This window comes from Ovis aries, chromosome 22 (genome assembly GCF_016772045.2).
Source record: "Ovis aries strain OAR_USU_Benz2616 breed Rambouillet chromosome 22, ARS-UI_Ramb_v3.0, whole genome shotgun sequence".
Lineage (NCBI taxonomy): Eukaryota > Metazoa > Chordata > Mammalia > Artiodactyla > Bovidae > Ovis > Ovis aries.
Genome location: NC_056075.1, coordinates 5,181,777 through 5,202,711, shown reverse-complemented (window position 1 = coordinate 5,202,711; position 20,935 = coordinate 5,181,777). Strand labels below are relative to the sequence as shown.

The 20,935-nt window shown below is 37.2% G+C and overlaps 1 protein-coding gene across 1 annotated transcript in view; it reads right to left on the bottom strand.

The window, feature by feature from the left end:
• The window catches only part of PCDH15 (protocadherin related 15), a 1,094,267-nt gene that overhangs the window by 157,796 nt on the left and 915,536 nt on the right, over window positions 1–20,935 (bottom strand). Inside the window, exons 24-25 of the mRNA XM_060404607.1 lie at window positions 19,897–20,006; window positions 16,575–16,715 (exon numbers count right to left, since the gene is read on the bottom strand). Of these exons, the coding sequence (XP_060260590.1) occupies window positions 16,575–16,715; window positions 19,897–20,006 (251 nt within the window). The remainder of the gene's footprint in view (window positions 1–16,574; window positions 16,716–19,896; window positions 20,007–20,935) is intronic.

Below are 20,935 nucleotides of genomic sequence, written 5' to 3'. Positions count from 1 at the left end.
ATGTAAGACTTTCAGACTATTAAATTGATAATAAAAGCATTATAAAATGTTTTCCACATGAAACATGACTTTTTATGCACAACACATGTGAATAAATGCATGTAATCAACATTTTAATTTAGAAAGCTTGACCGTATATCTTTGGTATCATTTCAACAAGTCTCTTTTGGGATCAGTGGAAGAACATTGCCCCAGTGCACTTAGCTTCAGAAATGTATTAAAATTCTATAACCATTTTAAAATCACATTTCCAAGCAAAGCTATTTTCACAATTCAATATTTTCTTGAACAGTTAAATTTTTGTTTCTTTAAAAATATAATTGTTTCAACTGTGTATTTATATAAAATGCTTACAGTGTTTGAGACAAAACATAGAGGATTTATGGCATTAATTTTCATATAGTAGCCTCTAAATTTGAAGTAAGAAAGCATGACTACAGCTTCAAAACTCTGGTAATATATTTACAGTACAGATATAGGGCTTTGAACATACCTGGGATTTTAGGACTGAAAAAATAACATGTGACATACTTCAGTGTTGTTACCTAAGTTATATGAGGATTGCTTTTGCAAGTCAGTCAATCATGAGTAAAGAGTCATTAGCATTATTTGTCATAGACCTGCTGTTTGGAACCAGAAAATCCAGGGAAATGAAACATATTACAAGCTTGCACCCTAAAGAAAAATCATAAAATGAAATCAAGAGCATTTGAGTTGTTTTAATATTAGTTTAAGGTTTATCTTAATTGTCCTGTCATTTATTCCTGATTAAAAGGCTAGCTATTGCATCAAAACACAATGATATATTTATACAAAGCTACAGTTTTTCTTTCACGTTTAAGGATAATTACAATTTTACTATAAAAGAAAAATTGCATTTCAATTGTGGCATTCCATATATCAAACTTAGTTATAATAAAATTGCATATTTTGTATTATTGCTTTCAGTTCAGTTCAGGCGCTCAGTCATGTCCGACTACTTGCGACCCCATGAATCGCAGCACGCCAGGCCTCTCTGTCCATCACCAACTTTTGGAATTCACTCAGACTCACGTCCATCGAGCCAGTGATGCCATCCAGACATCTCATCCTCTGTCGTCCCCTTCTCCTCCTGCCCCCAATCCCTCCCAGCATCAGAGTCTTTTCCAATGAGTCAACACTTCGCATAAGGTGGCCAAAATACTGGAGTTTCAGCCTTAGCATCCTTCCTTCCAAAGAAATCCCAGGGTTGATCTCCTTCAGAATGGATTGGTGGGATCTCCTTGCAGTCAAAGGGATTCTCAAGAGTCTTCTCCAACACCACAGTTCAAAAGCATCAATTTTTCAGCGCTCAGCCCTCTTCACAGTCCAACTCTCACATCCATACATGACCACAGGAAAGACCATAGCCTTGACTAGACGGAACTTAGTCGGCAAAGTAATTTCTCTGCTTTTGAATATGCTATCTAGGTTCGTCATAACTTTTCTTCCAAGGTGTAAGCATAATTTAATTTCATGGCTGCAATTGCCATCTGCAGTGATTTAGGAGCCCCCCCCCCAAAAAAAAAAAATCTGACACTGTTTCCACTGTTTCCCCATCGATTTCCCATGAAGTAATGGGACCGGATGCCATGAACTGCGCTTTCTGAATGTTGAGCTTTAAGCGAACTTTTTCACTCTCCACTGTTACTTTCATCAAGAGGCTTTTAGTTCCTCTTCACTTTTTGCCATAAGGGTGGTGTCATCTGCATATCTGAGGTTATTGATATTTCTCTCGGCAATCTTGATTCCAGCTTGTGTTACTTCCAGTCCAGCGTTTCTCATGATGTACTCTGCATATAAGTTAAATAAGCAGGGTGACAATATACAGCCTTGACACACTCCTTTTCCTATTTGGGACCAGTCCATTGTTCCATGTCCAGTTCTAACTGTTGCTTCCTGACCTGCATATACATTTCACAAAAAGCAGGTTAGGTAGTCTGGTATTCCCATCTCTTTCAGAATACACCCAGTTTATTGTGATCCACACAGTCAAAGGATTTGGGATAGTCAGTAAAGCAGAAATAGGAAGTTCACGGTTCACGTATTGCTGAAGCCTGGCTTGGAGAATTTTGAGCATTACTTTACTAGCATGTGAGATGAGTGCAATTGTGCAGTAGTTTGAGCATTCTTTGGCATTGCCTTTCTGTGGGATTGGAATGAAAACTGACCTTTTCCAGTCCTGTGGCCACTGCTGAGTTTTCCAAATTTGCTGTCATGTTGAGTGCAGCACTTTCACAGCATCATCTTCCAGGATTTGAAATAGCTCCACTGGAATTCCATCATCTCACTGGCTTTGTGCATAGTAATGCTTTCTAAGGCCCACTTGACTTCACATTCCAGGATGTCTGGCTCTAGATAAGTGATCACACCATCGTGATTATCTGGGTCATGAAGATCTTTTTGTGCAGTTCTTCTGTATATTCTTTCCACCTCTTCTTAATATCTTCTGCTTCTGTTAGGTCCAGACCATTTCTGTCCTTTATCGAGCCCATCTTTGCACGAAATGTTCCCTTGGTATCTCTAATTTTCTTGAAGAGATCTCTAGTCTTTCCCATTCTGTTCTTTTCCTCTATTTCTTTGCATTGATTGCTGAAGAAGACTTTTTTAAAATCTCTTCTTGCTCTTCTTTGGAACTCTGCATTCAGATCCTTATATCTTTCATTTTCTCCTTTGCTTTTCATCTCTCTTGTTTTCACAGCTATTTGTAAGGCCTCCCCAGACAGCCATTGGGCTTTTTTGCATTTCTTTTCTATGGTGATCGTCTTGATCCCTGTCTCCTGTACAATGTCAGGAACCTCATTCCATAGTTCATCAGGCACTCTATCTCTCAGATCTAGGCCCTTAAATCTATTTCTCACTTCCACTGTATAATCATAAGTGATTTGATTTAGGTCATACCTGAATGGTTACTGGTTTTCCCTACTTTCTCCAATTTAAGTCTGAATTTGGCGATAAGGAGTTCATGATCTGAGCCACAGTCAGCTCCTATTCTTGTTTTTGCTGACTGTATAGAGCTTCTCCATCTTTGGCTGCAAAGAATAGAATCAATCTCATTTCGGTGTTGACCATCTAGTGATGTCTACGTGTAGAGTCTTCTCTTGTGTTGTTGGAAGAGTGTGTTTGCTATGACCAGTGCATTTTCTTGGCAAAGCTCTATTAGTCTTTACCCTGCTTCATTCTGCATTCCAAGGCGAAATTTGCCTGTTAGTCCAGGTGTTTCTTGACTTCCTACTTTTGCATTCCAGTCCCCTATAATGAAAAGGATATCTTTTTTGGGTGTTAGTTCTAAAAGATCTTGTAGGTCTTCATAGAACCATTCAACTTCAGCTTCTTCAATGTTACGGTTGGGGCATAGACTTGGAATACTCTGATATTGAATGGTTTGCCTTGGAAATCAACAGAGATCATTCTGTCATTTTTGAGATTGCAGCCAAGTACTGCATTTCAGGCTCTTTTGTTGACCATGATGGCTACTCCATTTCTTCTGAGGGATTCCTGCCTGCAGTAGTAGATATAAAGGTCATCTGAGTTAAATTCACCTATTCCAGTCCATTATAGCTCACTGATTGCTAGAATGTCGACGTTCACCCTTGCCATCTCTTGTTTGACCACTTCCAATTTGCCTTGATTAATGGACCTGACATTCCAGGTTCCTATGCAATATTGCCCTTTACAGCATCGGACCTTGCTTCTATCACCAGCCACATCCACAGCTGGATATTGTTTTTGCTTTGGCTCCATCCCTTCATTCTTTCTGGAGTTATTTCTCCACTGATCTCCTGTAGCGTTTTTGGCACCTACTGACCTGGGGAGTTCCTCTTTCAGTATCCTATCATTTTGCCTTTTCATACTGTTCATGGGGTTCTCAAGGCAAGAATGCTGAAGTGGTTTGCCATTCCCTTCTCCAGTGGACCACATTCTGTCAGACCTCTCTCATCATGACCTGCCTGTCTTGGGTTGCCTGGCAGGCATAGCTTAGTTTCATAGAGTTAGACAAGGCTGTGGTCCTAGTGTGATTAGATTGACTAGTTTTCTGTGAGTATGGTTTCAGTGCTTTTTTTTTTTTACATAAGGATAAAAATGGTAATTACTTTGTGGTAGAAATATTGACATAGGATTCTGCTGAAGTCCTCCTGGACATAGGCTCCTGGAAATCTCTTTGGAACCAATAACTTTCATCCTGAAGACCCAGGAGAGATTGAGTTAGTCAAGGGAGATGGAGAATTTATATAGTGCTATATGTCATTACAGGCTTCTCACATGGCACTAGTGGTAAAGATAATGCCTGGCTATGCAGGAGATGCAAGAGATGCAAGTTTGATTCCTGGGTTGGGAAGACCGTTGTAGTAGGAAATGGTACCCTACTCTAATATTCTTGCCTGGAAAATTCCATGGACAGAGAAACCTGGCTGGCTACAGTCCATGAGACCACAAAGAGTCAGACATGACTGAGCGACTGAGCACATGTCAATTATATTTCAATAAATGTAAAAGAAAAACATTTCTTCAGCTACATTATGCTCTCCAAACTTACCTAAATGGTGAGTTTAACAGGGACATATAGAATTTAGTTATAAAACCCTATTTTTTCTTTTTTGCTCTCCCTTTCATCCTGCTGACTTGAGGTGGTCTTTTTCCTGCTGTTATAAAACCTCAACAGAGCATAATTAAAAAAAAAAAAAAAGACACAAAGTACTATTATCACATTAAGTGTTTTTAAAAAAAGTTTCTCTATTTTAAAATATTAATCAATACTTAAAATGTCCTTTAAAAGTAATACTTTTTCTTCCTTCCTAGCTAAGATGAGCTCCTAGAAAGTGTCCTGCCTTTGGAGAAGAGATTTATATATTAATTACCTCTTTACCTATTCTTTTCTCCAGGGGATCTTCACAAATCAGGGATTGAACTCAGGTTTCCTGCATTGCAAGCAGGTTCTTTACTGTCTGAGGTACCAGGGAAACCCCACCTATTTACTAGCCATTGTTGTTTTTTTCAGCACTATGAAACATATTGGAATAAATAATCCAAATTAACAGAAAACATTTGTTAAGGAGGAAATTCAACCAACTCTAGACTGTATAGTACTGGAGATTGAGGAGGAAAGATTGGTAAGGTAGGCAGGAAATTTTTTACTTAATTATTATTGAGAAATGGTTTGAACACTTTTGAGTCAGTCCTATGTTTAAAACAGACTTTGTCAATGGGGCACTTTCAGCATTGGTGTGGTCTCCTGCTGTAACTTTAGTTTAAGAAGTGCTTTTCAATTACAGTTGACCTTTGAACAACATGGGCCAGAACTGCATGTGTCCACTTATTTTTCAATAGATATTTTGTAATTGGAAATACTACAGTACTATACAATCTAGAGTTGGTTGAATTTGCTCCTTAACAAATGCTTTCTGTTAATTTGGATTATTTATTCATCTCGTATTCATTCATTTGATCATATATTTATTATATTGCCCACTGCTTTAGAGAAGATTAATGAAATGTAAAAGATAAAATTTGGTATGTAAGAGATAGGGGAAAATGTACCTAGAAGCCCTGGATGAAAAATCTGAAATATTTGAGTGAAAATTTAGTCCTAAACTTGGTAAGAGTTTTCACAGTGCAAATACCTGAAAGGGCTGCATCGTACCAATTCTCTTACATTAATTGACTGTGAAAATGATTCCCCCGAGTCAACAAATATTTCAAATATCCCTGGATTAAGATAAGCATTTACGGATTTGAGGAAGATCATTAAGGTGACAATGTAATATTTAATTATTCCTGCATCCTACTCATTAATAAAAGACAGAGATTTGCAGAGCCAAATACTGGGAGAAAGTATCCCATGAAATTGGCAATTTTAAAAAGTGACATAATGTCTTGTAGGAATGTCTCCGTTTTGAGAAAGACTTGCTGTCACTTGTTTATAAAAGCGTCAGGCCTTCTAAGCAAAGATCCCCCCTATAATCCACTCATGTGCAGGTTTTACCTGCCCGTACACAGTATAAACTTAAGGCTTGAAATTTAGGGAGCTGCATTGCTTTACTGATTGCCATGCTGTTGTTTTTGTTGTTGTTGAGTTACTAAGTCACGTTCAACTATTTGGGACCTCATGAACTTCAGCATGTCAGGATCCTCTGTCCTTCACTGTGTCCTAGAGTTTGCTGAAATTCATGTCCATGGAGTTGATGATGCTATCTAACCATCTATCCCCTGCTGCCCCCTTCTCCTTCTGCCTTTATTCTTTCCAAGCATCAGGGTCTTTTAGAATGAGTTGGGTCTTTTATAATGAGTTGGCTCTTCACATCAGGTGGCCAAAGTATTGGAGCTTCAGCTTCAGCATCAGTCCTTTCCGTGCACATTCAGGAAGATTTTGATTGACTGGCTTGATCTCCTTGCAATCCAAGGGACTCTAAAGAGTCTTCTCCAGCACCATAATTTGAAGGCATCAATTTTTCAGCACTCAGTCTTTTTTGTGATCCAAATCTCACAACCGTACATGACTGTTGAAAATATCATAGCTTTGACTTTACAGACTTCTATTGGCAAAGTGATGTCTCTGCTTTTGAATACACTATCTAGGTTTGTCATAGCTTTTCTGGCAAGGGGCAAGCCTCTTTTAATTTCATGGCTGCAGTGATTTTGGAAACCAAGAATATTAAAATCTGTCACTGCTGCACTTCTTCCCTTTATATTTGCCTGCGCTGATACTCCTGCTAATACTTTTGTTGAAGGTAGCAGGGTCCTTGCCTCTGACCCAGAAGTTTGTTTATTATCTTTTATAAACATCCATAGAACTATGAAAGTGAAAGTCGCTTAGTCATATCTGACTCTTTGCAACTCTATGGACTATACAGCCCATGGAATCCTCTAGGCCGGAATACTGGAGTGGGTAGCCTTTCCCTTCTCCAGGATATCTTACCAATGAAGAGGTCAAACCCAGGTCTCTCATATTGCAGGTGTATTCTTTACCAGCTGAGCTCAAGGGAAGCCCAAGAATATTGGAGTGGGTATCCTCTGTTCTTCAGGGCATCTTCCCAACCCATGAATGGAACCAGGGTCTCCTGCATTACAGGTGGATTCTTTACCAACTGAGCTATCAGGCAAACCTGATAGAACTATAATGGACAGAATTATTAACTCCTGTAGTTATTTTTGTGAGTATTCTCCTGCTTTAATATCTCCTCTCCATTACCAAGCTTAAATAGGGTAATAGAACAGCAAATCCAAAGTCCACAGATAATACCTACAACTAAATAAGACAACAAGCTAGCCCTCAGATCACAGAATATGAGCTACTAGGAAAACAACTGACAGGAACTAGATCTCTGTACTAAGTGTGTGATAAGTGTGCACATTAAGTGTGCAAGTGTGGTAAAAACTATTTTTAAGGGGGTTCAAAGAAGATTAAGGGTTTCTGTTGGCCCTGAGAGCTGTTGAAACTCAAAATTACCAGTATGCACTAAGTGCAGAAGTTAATAAGTTCTATGAACACAGTAGCAGTACAAAACTTCACACTAAGGAGAAAGGGACAAATTGGTGAAAGAAGAGTAAAAATTGAACTGAACAGGCACTATAGGGGACAAGAAAAGGAAATGCCTTCAAGTTCAACGGGAGTGCAGAAGAAAGCAAACTAACTTCCAAAACTGAAGGATAATTTTTAACATTTATGAAAATGACTGAAACAGATATTTTAGATCTGGAAACTAGGAAAGCTATCCAGAAATTATTCCAAAAGATGAAAAAGATAAAGACAGAAAGACATAAAATTCAAAAATTAGAAAAAGATCATGGTAACAAATAAATAAATAAATAAATACGGAAGAATAAACAAATTAATAAGTCTTAAAAGATAAAGGCATTTTTTCAGTTCAGTTCAATCTCACAGTCATGTCCAATCCTTTGCAATTCCAGGGACTGAAGATTCCCAGGCCTCCCTGTCCATCACCAACTCCCAGAGTTTACCCAAACTCAGTCCATTGAGTCAGTGATATCATCCAACCATCTCATCCTCTGTCATCCCCTTCTCCACCCACCTTCAATCTTTCCCAGTATGAGGGTCCTTTCAAGAGTCAATTCTTTTCATCAGGTGATAAAAGTAGTGGAGTTTCAGCTTCAGCATCAGTCCTTCTAGTGAATATTCAGGACTGATTTCCTTTAGGATGGGCTGGTTGGATCTCCTTGCTGTCCAAGGGACTCTCAAGAGTCTTCTCCAATGCCACAGTTCAAAAGCATCAATTCTTGGCACTCAGCTTTCTTTGGAATCCAACTCTCACATCCATACATGACTACTGGAAAAGCCATAGCTATGACTAGTCAGACCTTTGTTGGCAAACTAATGTCTATGCTTTTTAACATGCTGTCAGGATTTTTCATAACTTTCCTTCCAAGGACTAAGCGTCTTTTTGTTTCATGGCTGCAGTCACCATCTGCAGTGATTTTGGAGCCAAAAAACTAAAGTCTGCTACTGTTTCCACTGTTTCCCCATCTACCTGCCATGAAATGATAGGATCAGATGCCATGACCTTAGTTTCTGGAATGTTTAGTTTTAAGCAACTTTTCACTCTCCTCTTTCATTTTCATCAGGATGCTCTTTAGTTCCTTTTCACTTTCTGCTATAAGGGTGGTGTCATCTGCATATCTGAAGTTATTGATATTTCTCCTGGCAATCGTGATTCCAGTTTGTGCTTCTTCCAGGCCAGCATTTCTCCTGATGTACTCTATATAAGTTAAATAAACAGAGTGACAATATACAGCCTTGATGTACTCTTTTCTGATTGGAAACCAGTCTGTTTTCCGTGTATAGTTCTAACTGTTGCTTCTTGAAATGCATACAGATTTCTCAGGAGGCAGGTGAGGTGGTCTGGTATTCCCATCTCTTTAAGAATTTCCCACAGTTTGTTGTGATCCACCCAGCCAAAGACTTTGGCATAATCAATAAAGCAGAGATATATGTATTTCTCGGTCTCGCTTTTTCGATGAATCAACAGATGTTGGCAATTGGATCTCTGGTTCCTCTGCCTTTTTTAAATCCAGCTTGAACATCTGGAAGTTCACGGTTCATGTATTGTTGAAGTATGGCTTGGAGAATTTTCAGTATTACTTTGCTAGCATATGAGATGAGTGCAATTGTATGGTAGTTTGAGCATTCTTTGGCCTTGCCTTTCTTTGGGACTGGAATGAAAACTGAACTTTTCCAGTCCTGTGGCCACTGCTGAGTTTTCCAAATTTGCTGGCATATTGAGTGCAGCACTTTCACAACATCATCTTTAAGGATTTGAAATAGCTCAACTGGAATTTCATCACCTCCACTAGCTTTGTTTGTAGCAATACTTCCTAAGGCCCACTTGACTTCACATTCCAGGATGTCTGTCTCTAGGTAACTGATTATCATGATTATTTGGGCCCTTAAGATCTTTTTTATATAGTTCTTCTGTGTATTCTTGCCACCTCCTCTTAACACCTTCTGCTTCTGTTTAGTCCATACCATTTCTGTCCTTTACTGTGCTCATCTTTGTATGAAATATTCCCTTGGTATCTCTAATTTTCTTGAAGAGAACTCTAGTCTTTCCCATTCTATTGTTTTCCCTATTTCTTTGCATTGATCACTAAGGAAGTGATCAATCCTTGCTTATCTTGTCTCTCCTTGCTATTCTTTGGAACTCTGCACTCAAATGTGTATATCTTTCCTTTTCTACTTTTCCTTTGGCCTGTCTTCTTTTCACAGCTATTTGTAAGGCCTCCTCAGTCAATCATTTTGCCTTTTTGCATTTCTTTTTCTTGGTGATGGTCTTGATCACTGCCTCCTGTACAATATCAGGAACCTCCATCCATAGTTCCTCAGGAACTCTGTCTATCATATCTAATCCATTGAATTTATTTGTCATTTCCAGTGTATACTAGTAAGGGACTTGATTTAAGTCATATCTGAATGGTCTAGTGGTTTTCCCTACTTTCTTCAATTTACGTCTGAATTTGGCAATAAGGAGTTCATGATCTGAACCACAGTCAGCTCCTGGTGTTTTTATTTTTATTTTTATTATTATTATTATTATTTTTTTTTTTGCTAACTGTATAGTTTCTCTATCTTTGGCTCCAAAGAATATAATCAGTCTGATATCATTATTGACCGTCTGGTGGTGTCCATGTGGAGAGTCTTCTCTTATGTTTTTGGAAGAGGGTGTTTGCTATGACCAGTGTATTCTCTTGGCAAAACTCTATTAGCCTTTGCCCTGCTTCAATCCATACTCCAAGGCCAAATTTGCCTGTTGCTCCAGGTATCTCTGCAGAAGGCACTAGCAACCCACTGCAGTACTCTTGCCTGGAAAATCCCACGGACAAGGAGCCTGGTAGACTGCAGTCCATGGGGTCGCTGGGAGTCAGACACGACTGAGTGACTTTACTTTCACTTTTCACTTTCATGCATTGGAGAAGGAAATGGCAACCCATTCCAGTGTCTTGCCTAGAAAATTCCAGAGATAGAGGAGGCTGGTGGGCTGCTGTCTATGGGGTCACACAGAGTTGGACACGACTGATGCGACTTAGAAGCAGCAGTGGCAGCCAGGTATCTCTTGACTTACTATTTTTGCATTCCAGTCCCCTAGAAAGAAAAGGAAATCTATTTTGGGTGTTAGTTATAGAAGGTCTTGTGGGACTTCATAGAACTGTTAAACTTCAGCTCCTTCAGCTTTATTGGTGGGGGCATAGACTTGGATTACCATGATACTGAATGGTGTGCCTTGGAAACGAATAGAGATCATTCTGTCTTTTTTAATACTGCATCCAAGTACCATGTTTTAGACTCTTTTATTGGCTATGATGGCTACTCCTTTTCATCTAAGGGATTCTTGCCCACAGCACTAGATATAATGTTCATCTGAGATAAATTCACCCATTCCAGTCCATTTTAGTTCGCCGATTCCTGAAATGTTAATGCTCACTCTTGCCATCTCCTGTTTGACCACTTCCTGTTTGCCTTGATTCATGGACCTAACATTCCAGGTTCCTATGCAATATTGCTCTTTACAGCATCGGACTTTACATCCATCACCAGTCACACCCACAACTGGGTGTTGTTTTTACTTTGCCTACGTCTGTTCATTCTTTCAGGAGTTATTTCTCCACTGATCTCCAGTAGCATATTGGGCACCTACCAACCTGGAGAATTCATCTTTCAGTGTCCTAACTCTTTGCCTTTTCTTTCTGTTCATGGGGTTCTCAAGGCAAGAATACTGAAGGGGTTTGCCATTCCCGTCTCCAGTGGACCATGTTTTGTCAGAACTTTCCACCATGACCCTTCCATCTTGGATGGCTCTATACAGCATGGTTCATACTTTCATTGATAAAGGCATTTTTTAAAAAGATGCAAAAATAGTTCATAAAAAAAAGAGGAGCTATGAAAGTAAAACATATCCAACAGCTTATAAATTAGAGTGTTTTCTTTAAAAAGTCTAAACAAAATGAAGATATTTAGATTAGAGAGAAGGGGATATAGAAGTTTTTTACTTTTATAATAAGCAACTCCATATTGAAAAATAAATTATTAAAACAGAAAAAAATAATAAAATAAATAATTCAAAAAATATTTCCTGAAGACTTGAATGGATATACTACATATATGCAGAAATAAAGTAGAATTGTCAGTATGGAATCTATTCTAATAACACAACTGGACACTAAAAAATAATAAATTATTTGGAAATTCAGAAATAAGACCAACACCCATTGGAAAAGAAAGAGATTTTCATTATACTTTTTGACATTAGTGCTTCATGTAAGAAGAAAATGCATTGAAATATTTAAGTCAAAGAAAGAAACTGAGTCAAGGGTTTTATATCTAGCTATATTTAGTTTCAATTATTAGGGTCTGTTCTTCCCTGGCAGCTCAGAGAGTAAAGAATCTGCCTACAATGCAGGAGACCTGGGTTCAATCCCCAGGTAGGTAAGATTCCCTGGAGAAGGAATGATTACCCATTCCAGTATTCTTGCCTACAGAATTCCATTGACACAGAGGAGCCTGACAGGTTACAGTCCATGGGTCTGCAAAGAGTCAGACATGACTGAGCCACTCAAACTTTTTCTATTTAGGCCTCAGACAAACTTTGATTAATGCACAAGAACACAGGAAATGGTGTTCCTGTGAGCCTACTCTGGGGAGTCTGCTAGAGAACAAGCTATAGATCACAAAATGATTGATTATCTTATTGGTTTTAGTGGGGTAAAACACCATTACTTCAAATTAGATGCGTGGGAAAAGGAAATAAATAAAACAAGCATCGTAGTAAAAAATATTAAAAAACGTAGTATTTTTTTAAAGGAAACTAAGTATATTATGTTAAGTAGAAGTAACCATTAGAACAAGACTTGGCTATCTCTTGATATTGAGGAATTTTTTTTTTTCTTTTTCAATTTGGGGAGAGTAATAAGGGTATTCTGATTAAGTTTTAAGAGTTTTTACCTTAAAGAGATACATATTGAAATATTTACAGAGGAACTATTATGTCTCTGTCCTGTTTCAAAACAATGATGTGAGACAACAAATGAAAGGTTTCCTAAGACTCAGTGAAGTTGGTTATTTGATATGTTGAAGTTTATTATAATAGTTTGCAATTTTATTTATGTCTGAAAGTTCCCTACTGAAAAATTAAAATGTTTTAAGAACTACTATCAAACTTTGTAAATGCAGTCTAAAAATGTTTGTACTTTATTAATTTGCATTTAAATACTATATTCTTTTATAGCATAGTTGTAAAGTTTACTTTTTTGGGTGTTAGTTCTAAAAGGTCTTGTAGGTCTTCATAGAACCATTCAACTTCAGCTTCTTCAGCGTTACTGGTTGGGGCATAGACTTGGATTACTGTGATACTGAATGGTTTCCCTTGGAAAAAAGTTAGCTTAAAGCTCAGCATTCAGAAAACGAAGATCATGGCATCTGGTCCCATCACTCCATGGGAAATAGGTGAGGAAACAGTGGAAACACTGTCCGACTTTATTTTTGGGGGCTCCAAAATCACTGCAGATGGTGATTGCTGCCATGAAATTAAAAGACGCTTGCTCCTTGGAAGAAAAGTTATGACCAACCTAGATAGCATATTCAAAAGCAGAGACATTACTTTGCCGACTAAGGTCCGTCTAGTCAAAGCTATGGGTTTCTCAGTAGTCATGTATGGATGTGAGAGTTGGACTGTGAAGAAGGCTGAGCGCCGAAGAGTTAATGTTTTTGAACTGTGGTGTTGGAGAAGACTCTTGAGAGTCCCTTGGACTGCAAGGAGATCCAACCAGTCCATTCTGAAGGAGATCAACCCTGGGATTTCTTTGGAAAGAATGATGCTAAAGCTGAAGCTCCAGTACTTTGGCCACCTTATGCGAAGAGCTGACTCACTGGAAAAGACTCTGATGCTGGGAGGGATTGGGGGCAGGAGGAGAAGGGGACGACCCAGGATGAGATGGCTGGATGGCATCACTGACTCGATGGACGCGAGTCTGATTGAACTCCGGGAGTTGGTGATGGGCAGGGAGGCCTGGCGTGCTGCGACTGATGGGGTCGCAAAGAGTTGGACACGACTGAGCGACTGAACTGAAGTGAACTGAAAGCTTGCTTTGAAAAGTATTTCATTAATAAATTCTTAGTAAAGAAATTACAATAAAATACTTCTTTTGAAATTTAATACTTCAAAATTAAATTTTTTCTATTACCTTTATTCATAGTAGAGCTAAAGATAATAGAGTAGTTGATTCTAAAGAAGAGATGAGCTTTTAAATGATGAATTAATTAACCTCAGTTAACATAATGCTATTATTAGTTCCATAGTTAATGAGCAGAGTTTTATTATAGGTCATTAACAGTTATTAATAAGTGAAACTGTGTTAGAAATACTACTTGGGTTTATATTTCAGACTGAAGAAACAAAGTCATGAAATGTTAATGACAATATTCAAAGCATTAGGCATTAAAGTAACATTTAGCTTTCACGCTTCACACATTTCTGAGAGGATAATTCATGAATTTGATAATTGGTCTCACTCTGCATGAATATGTGGCACATATATGTATTCATGAGTATATAAGCTAAACTTTTATTAGTCTCAGATTTCCATTTAAATTACAGTAATGATAACTAGTTTATTATACTCATATATAAGATATCAATATGTTTTTATTCCTAGAAATCAGACCTATTTTTTTTAATTTATTTTATTTTATTTTACTTTACAATACTGTATTGATTTTGCCATACATCAATATGAATCCGCCATGGGTGTACACGTGTTCCCAATCCTGAACCCCCCTCCCACCTCCCTCCCAATAACATCTCTCTGGGTCATCCCAGTGCACCAGCCCCAAGCATCCTGTACCCTGCATCAAACATTGCAAAATGCTAGATTCTACAACTTAAATTCTTTCAAAGAAAGATGATAGATGGTATTCAATTAATTTTCACATTTATTTTTATTTGCAATAGGCAGCTTATGTTATGTAATTTAGAACTATTCTAACCTTTCAACTCTTGATTTAGTCAATTCAATTACAATTTGAGGCATTCTCTATATTTTCTAAAAATGCAATTGCCTCCAGTTACAGATTTTAAAAACTCAAATAACTGGACTGCTATTTTTAAACAACTTAGTTATCTAGTGATGAATAATCACTGAAAACCATTTAACGCCTTTAACTTCAAAGACATACTATATATAATCTGATGTTTTCAATGATTTGGTTGTGCTTTTACAAACAACTGTGCAGCCCTCTACATTTGACCAGTGAGTGAGATTTGAGATAAAAAAACAGATACATGAATTATTTTATGATCATCTGTTCAATTACAAACTGATACAGAACATTCTATAGTACATCTTTTGCTCTTCCTCCCACTGTGTTCACTTTTCTCTTACATTGCTGGGGTGCTCTCTCTCTCTCTCTCTCTATCTGGCATTCATATGAGTACTCTTGCCCTGTCTCAGAGTCTCTTCCTCTTTCCACTTTCCTCTTTTAAGATGCTGACTGATGGAATGTTGTGAGAAGATGTCCACAAGTGGGCTCAGAGTAAGATGCGAATATTTTATTACCTGTTTTGCACTTTACACCTTCTCTGGGCATGTATCTGCTAGTGGTTAAATTAAATATGGTTTTCTTGGCTTTTCTGGGGTCTAAAAAATTTTCCCATTCTTTATAATAGTTGACATATAACAATGTTAAGTGACAAAAAGATGGATTGTTTAACTTGCAAAGATGTATAATCTCAATCAATGTAAAAGAACAGTGTTTATCCCATTATCCGGCTTACCTGGTGGTTCGTATGGTGATTGCCTGCAATGCAGGAGACCTGGATTTGATCCCTGGGTCTGGAAGATCCCCTGGAGAAGGAAATGGTAACCCATGCCAGTATTCTTGCCTGGAGAATTCCATGGACAGAGGAGCCTGGCAGGCTACAGCCCATGGATTCAGAAAGAGTTGGGTATGACTGAGTAACTAACACTCCTTACTTACAGCTCTGGGCACATAGTGAGCACTTAACAAAGGAGTTGTTGCTATAAATAAGTTTAAAATTTGAGAAAAAAGTCCTTTGTCAAGCCATGTGTCTTGATTACAGTAATTATAGCACTTAATGTATTCTCTCTTCACCATCCTATTATATTATCAGTCACATCTCTCAGAATCTATGCTGGTCCTCTTCATAAATTGGCTTTTATTCAGTTTTCTGTATACATAAACTATATTACACTGAAATGCTGAAGAAAGATTTTGGAGTCAAAAGATGGCTTAAATCTCCCACTTTTCATTTACTGACAGTGACATTTTTAAAAAAAATCACTTACCCTTTTCTTGTCTTTGTAGAATGGGAATAATAAATCTCATTTCCTAGAAATGGATGTGAATTAAATATAATGCTATGTATAAATTATAATAAATGTTAGTCATTCTTTTTGAGATGCATTTCCCTCAGCTCTCAGAAAATACAAAGTACCAGAAGCCACACAATTCAGGGAATGTAATAGTAATCCTGTGCCCATTAAAAATATACACTCCAAGGGGTTAGCCTTCACAGTGTGATTAAGGATAAGTTCTTTTTTTTTTTTCTTTTAATGAAACATATACTGGCAATGATAGCATTTCCATAAAATTGTACAAAAATTTTGAAAATATCGTGTTATTACCTTGACATTTAAGGATTATGAAATCATTCTCTGCATTGCCATACTGTTGTTTTTTAGTGGCTAAGTCATATTTGACCCTTCGCAATCCCATAGACTGTAGCCCACCACACTCCTCCGTCCATGGGATTTTTCCAGGCAAGAATACTGGAGTGGGTTGCCATTTCCTTCTCCAGGGGATCTCCCTAACCCAGCGATCAAACCTGTGTTCGCTGTATCAGCAAGTGGATGCTTTACTTCTGAACCAGTGGGGAAGCCTGATTCTTAAAATGAATGAGCAATCATCTTCAAGCGTTAATGAACAGCCTGCAATCTCCACTGCGGATTTTATTTTAGATATTTGTATTTCGTTGGAAAATAAGTAAAAACACCATAAAACTCTTGTAAAATTCTTAAATAACACAACTTACTTTTTGAAGGAACTCGGAGATTGGCGAGGACCACTTCCAGGGAATCAGCTTGAACTCGAAGTACATAGCTTGTCCTTGTTTCATAATCGAGAGGGGCATTCACGTAGATTACTCCTGTGATGTTATTGATTCCAAACTTATCTAGAATCAAAATACAATTCCTTTGTCACTCTCTTCATACTATAAGGGAAAATAATTCTCTTTAAAAATCACTGTGATTTTAAAAACACGTATAATAAGAGTAACACATCAAAGTGACAAAATTAAGGCTTTGGGAAACTCTGTTTCAGCTCTAGAAATTATCAACATCAGTGTTTCCCTAAATGCATGATTTGAAATTCTAGGGGTTTTTTTTGCGATCGTCCTGGAAACTGATGTTTCTCTGGTCAATTAAGTCTGTGAAACAATGTATACTGAATTGTTCACCATAGATACACATTATCTTCTACCATGGCAAATGCTTCTAGAAGTCTTGTCTCCCAATGTTCATCACAGCATTGTTTATAATAGCCAGGACATGGAAGCAACCTAGATGTCCATCAGCAGATGAATGGATAAGAAAGCTGTGGTACATATACACAATGAAGTATTACTCAGCCGTTAAAAAGAATACATTTGAATCAGTTCTAATGAGATAGATGAAACTGGAGCCGATGGTACAGAGTGAAGTAAGCCAGAAAGAAAAACACCAATACAGTATACTAACACATATATATGGAATTTAGAAAGATGGTAACGATAACCCTGTATGCGAGACAGCAAAAGAGACACAGATGTATAGGACAGTCTTTTGAACTCTGTGGGAGAGGGAGGGAGAGGGTGGGATGATTTGGGAGAATGGCATTGAAACATGTATAATATCATGTAAGAAACAAATCGCCAGTCTAGATTCGATGCAGGATATAGGATGCTTGGGGCTGGTGCACTGGGATGACCCACAGAGACGGTATGGGAAGGGAGGTGGGAGGGGGTTCAGGATTGGGAACACGTGTATACCCGTGGTGGATTCATGTTGATGTATGACAAAACCAATGCTGTATTGTAAAGTAAAATAAAGTAAAAAAAAAAAAGAAAAGAAATTCACTTATTTTTGTTTAAATACATATTTTATGATGCTGTTGGATTATTATACTTTTCATGATTTAATATATCGTATTATCCTGCGGATTTAGTGTTCTTCTAAGAACATGAGAGAACTGGCACCCCACTCCAGTAATCTTGCCTGGAAAATCCCATGGACAGAGGAGCCTGGTGGACTGCTAAGAGTTGGACATGACTGAACGACTTCACTTTTCACTTTCATGCATTGGAGAAGGAAATGGCAACCCACTCCAGTGTTCTTGCCTGGAGAATCCCAGGGACAGGGGAGCCTGGTGAGCTGCCGTCTATGGGGTCACACAGAGTTGGACCTGACTGAAGCGACTTAGCAGCAGTAGCAACAGCAATACAAATATAGTTTAATATATTAGTTATTTTAAAATATTACTTATTATTTTAAATAGCTTGAAATATTTGGCCCTGAAGTTTACTTTTTAGAATAAATTTGATCATACAGATTTGAGTGATGAGCAGAGCACATTGGCAAACTTTATAATACCCTACCTCTTTCACTCTGTCTTTTCCTCACTTTGGTTTTCTCTACAGCATTTCCAACTGCCTAAATACTATATATTCATTAGCTTGATCGTTGTTCTTGTCCAGCACCTCTTATTGGATTGTTAAAGTCTACAATGATGATGATGATGTGTGTCCTCAGTTGTGTCCAACTCTGCAATCCCATGGACTGCAGCTCACCAGGCTCTTCTGTCCATGGAATTTTCCAGGCAAGAGTACTGGAGTGGGTTGCCATTTTCTTCTCCAGGGAATTTTCCCAACCCAGGGATCAAAACTGTGGCTCCTGCAGATTCTTTACCACTGAGACACTATTTTGTTCACTTCTTTCTCCTTAATTGCTGGAAGGTACTGAGTACATGATAAATGCTCAATAGGATTAGTAGACTGAATTGACAAGCAAATGAATTGAATGTAAAAATAATCATTGTGGTGGAGTGAGGGTAATAATTAGAACCACCTGTCTATATTCAAGGAAGAGAACAAATTGAATCACAGAGAAAACTCATAAGAACAAATTGAGAAAACCATAAGCTTCAGTCAGATGTAAGTTTAAGGCAAAAGGAAAGTCAGTAATATTTAGGGAAGAGGCATAATAGCAAAGGTGAAACAAAGAAAGTCAATAAGAAAAGTACAATATTTAGCACTTGCTTTAGGGGCAATAACTTTTAGTAATGATTGAAATACTTTTATTTATAAAAGTTGAAAACAACTTTCATAATTCCTTGCAAACTGCTTTACAATATTAACATCTCCTAATTTAATATTGAAATTCATGTGTTTATGAAACATATATTAGCTTTTTCTTAACCGCCTACAACATTCCAGGCCATTTTACTCATAAAAGGGAAAGCCAGAGGACAACTAACTGTGGGTAATAGGGAAAAAAAGAATCAATATGCTAATATAAAACTGAGTCACAAACTTATTCCCATAGGCTAGCAAGCCAATCTGTTCTCTGTGAAAAGTGATTGGTAGATAAATGAAACTATTTATTTACTTACAACTGTTGATTATATGTTTGCTTTACTGAGGAATCACACAAAATGCACATGACTTTTATCATGTATGTGGCTCTTTGGTCATCCACAGTTATTTTTGTTCCTAAAATATCTTCCGGATTAGCTATGACATCGGTTACATATGGCACAGAACAATGGTAAAAGACTACTGTAGGAAATGATTATGACCAAAAGCTGAAAGTACATATGCGTTAATTTTGAATAAATGTCATTAAATATCCCTAAATCAGGGGGAGGTGAAGGCTTTCAGAACTGGATATTGAGTATTCCCTAGTGGAAATTAATAGCCTTTGTAAATATAACTGGATTTTTAATCAGATTTAATGCATAATTATATTTAAGTTAGACACATCTTACTAGAAAGATAAACAGCAATCAAATCTGAGAGATGGTATGGGGACGGAGGTGGGAGGGGATTTCAGGATTGGGAACACATGTACACCCGTGGCGGATTCATGTTGATGTATGGCAAAACCAATACAGTATTGTAAAGTAAAATAAACTAAAATTAAAAAAATGAAATTTATTCCAAATCTAAGTTTATTGTTTCATGATGAAAAGTGTTAGTCACTCAGTTGTGTCCAACTCTGTGTAACCCCATGAAGTGTAGCTTACCAGTCGTCTTTGTCCATGGAATTTCTAGGCAAGAATGCTGGAATGGGTTGCCGTTTGACTAAACATATACTCACCCTCTTCATTTCCTGCAACAATGGAGTATACAATGCTCTGATTGATGGCCGCAGCAGAAATTACACCCACCATAGTCCCTCTGGTTGCAAGTTCACTTACTGGAGGAGGTCTGCAGGGTGTAAGAGAACATAATTTATTTTTATTGTCCATTTCCTCATGACGGAGCTTTGTATTTAATAATATAATATGTTAATTTATGTTTGTTATTATTTGAATAGTACTATTTTTGAGCTTTTCAACAAAATACCGCATTCAGACCCTAGGTCTTACAAACTGTGTTCAAAATTATGCAAATGTTCTTCATTAAGAATGTCTTGTCATCTGTACATCACTGCTTTAGCATCTCCAAAAAGCTGTACAAAATTCATTTTGCTTGTCTCTGAAAAAACTTCTGAATAGAATGCAATAGGTAGATCCAACGTGCTATCTCAAGTTGCTGAAGAAAAATATTGCTTTTATGTTGGTAATATTAGCATATTTAAGCAAACGACCTTCCGATTCTTTCTAGTCTAGTCCTTATCCTTGCTCTACTATAAAACTTTAACTGTCCTAAAAGTATTTGAATGGATGAAATCATAAAATTAATATTTCTTTTGACTTATTTTACTTAGCTTTAACCATATGATGCTCCCCCATACAGTGATACTTAATTTTATTTCTTTAAAACATTTCATTAAACTATAGTTGATTTACGATGTTATGTTAACTTCTGCTACATGTAAAAGTAACGCATTATCCATATATAGTCTTTTTCATGTTTTTTTTCCATTACAATTTATTACAGGATATGGAATATAGTTCTCTGTGTTATATAGTAGGACCTGTTCTTTATTCATTCTGTAGTTAGTAATTTTCATGATACTTAATTTTAAAAATATATTTTCAACAACATATTATCTCATATTCTAAAATTCCATTTTATTTTACAATATTGGTCCTGTAAATAGGCTATTAAAACTTTATTTTCATAAACCAATGAAAATAATCTCACTTATAATTCACAGATACTTATATCATCCAGCTTCAACATATTTAGAA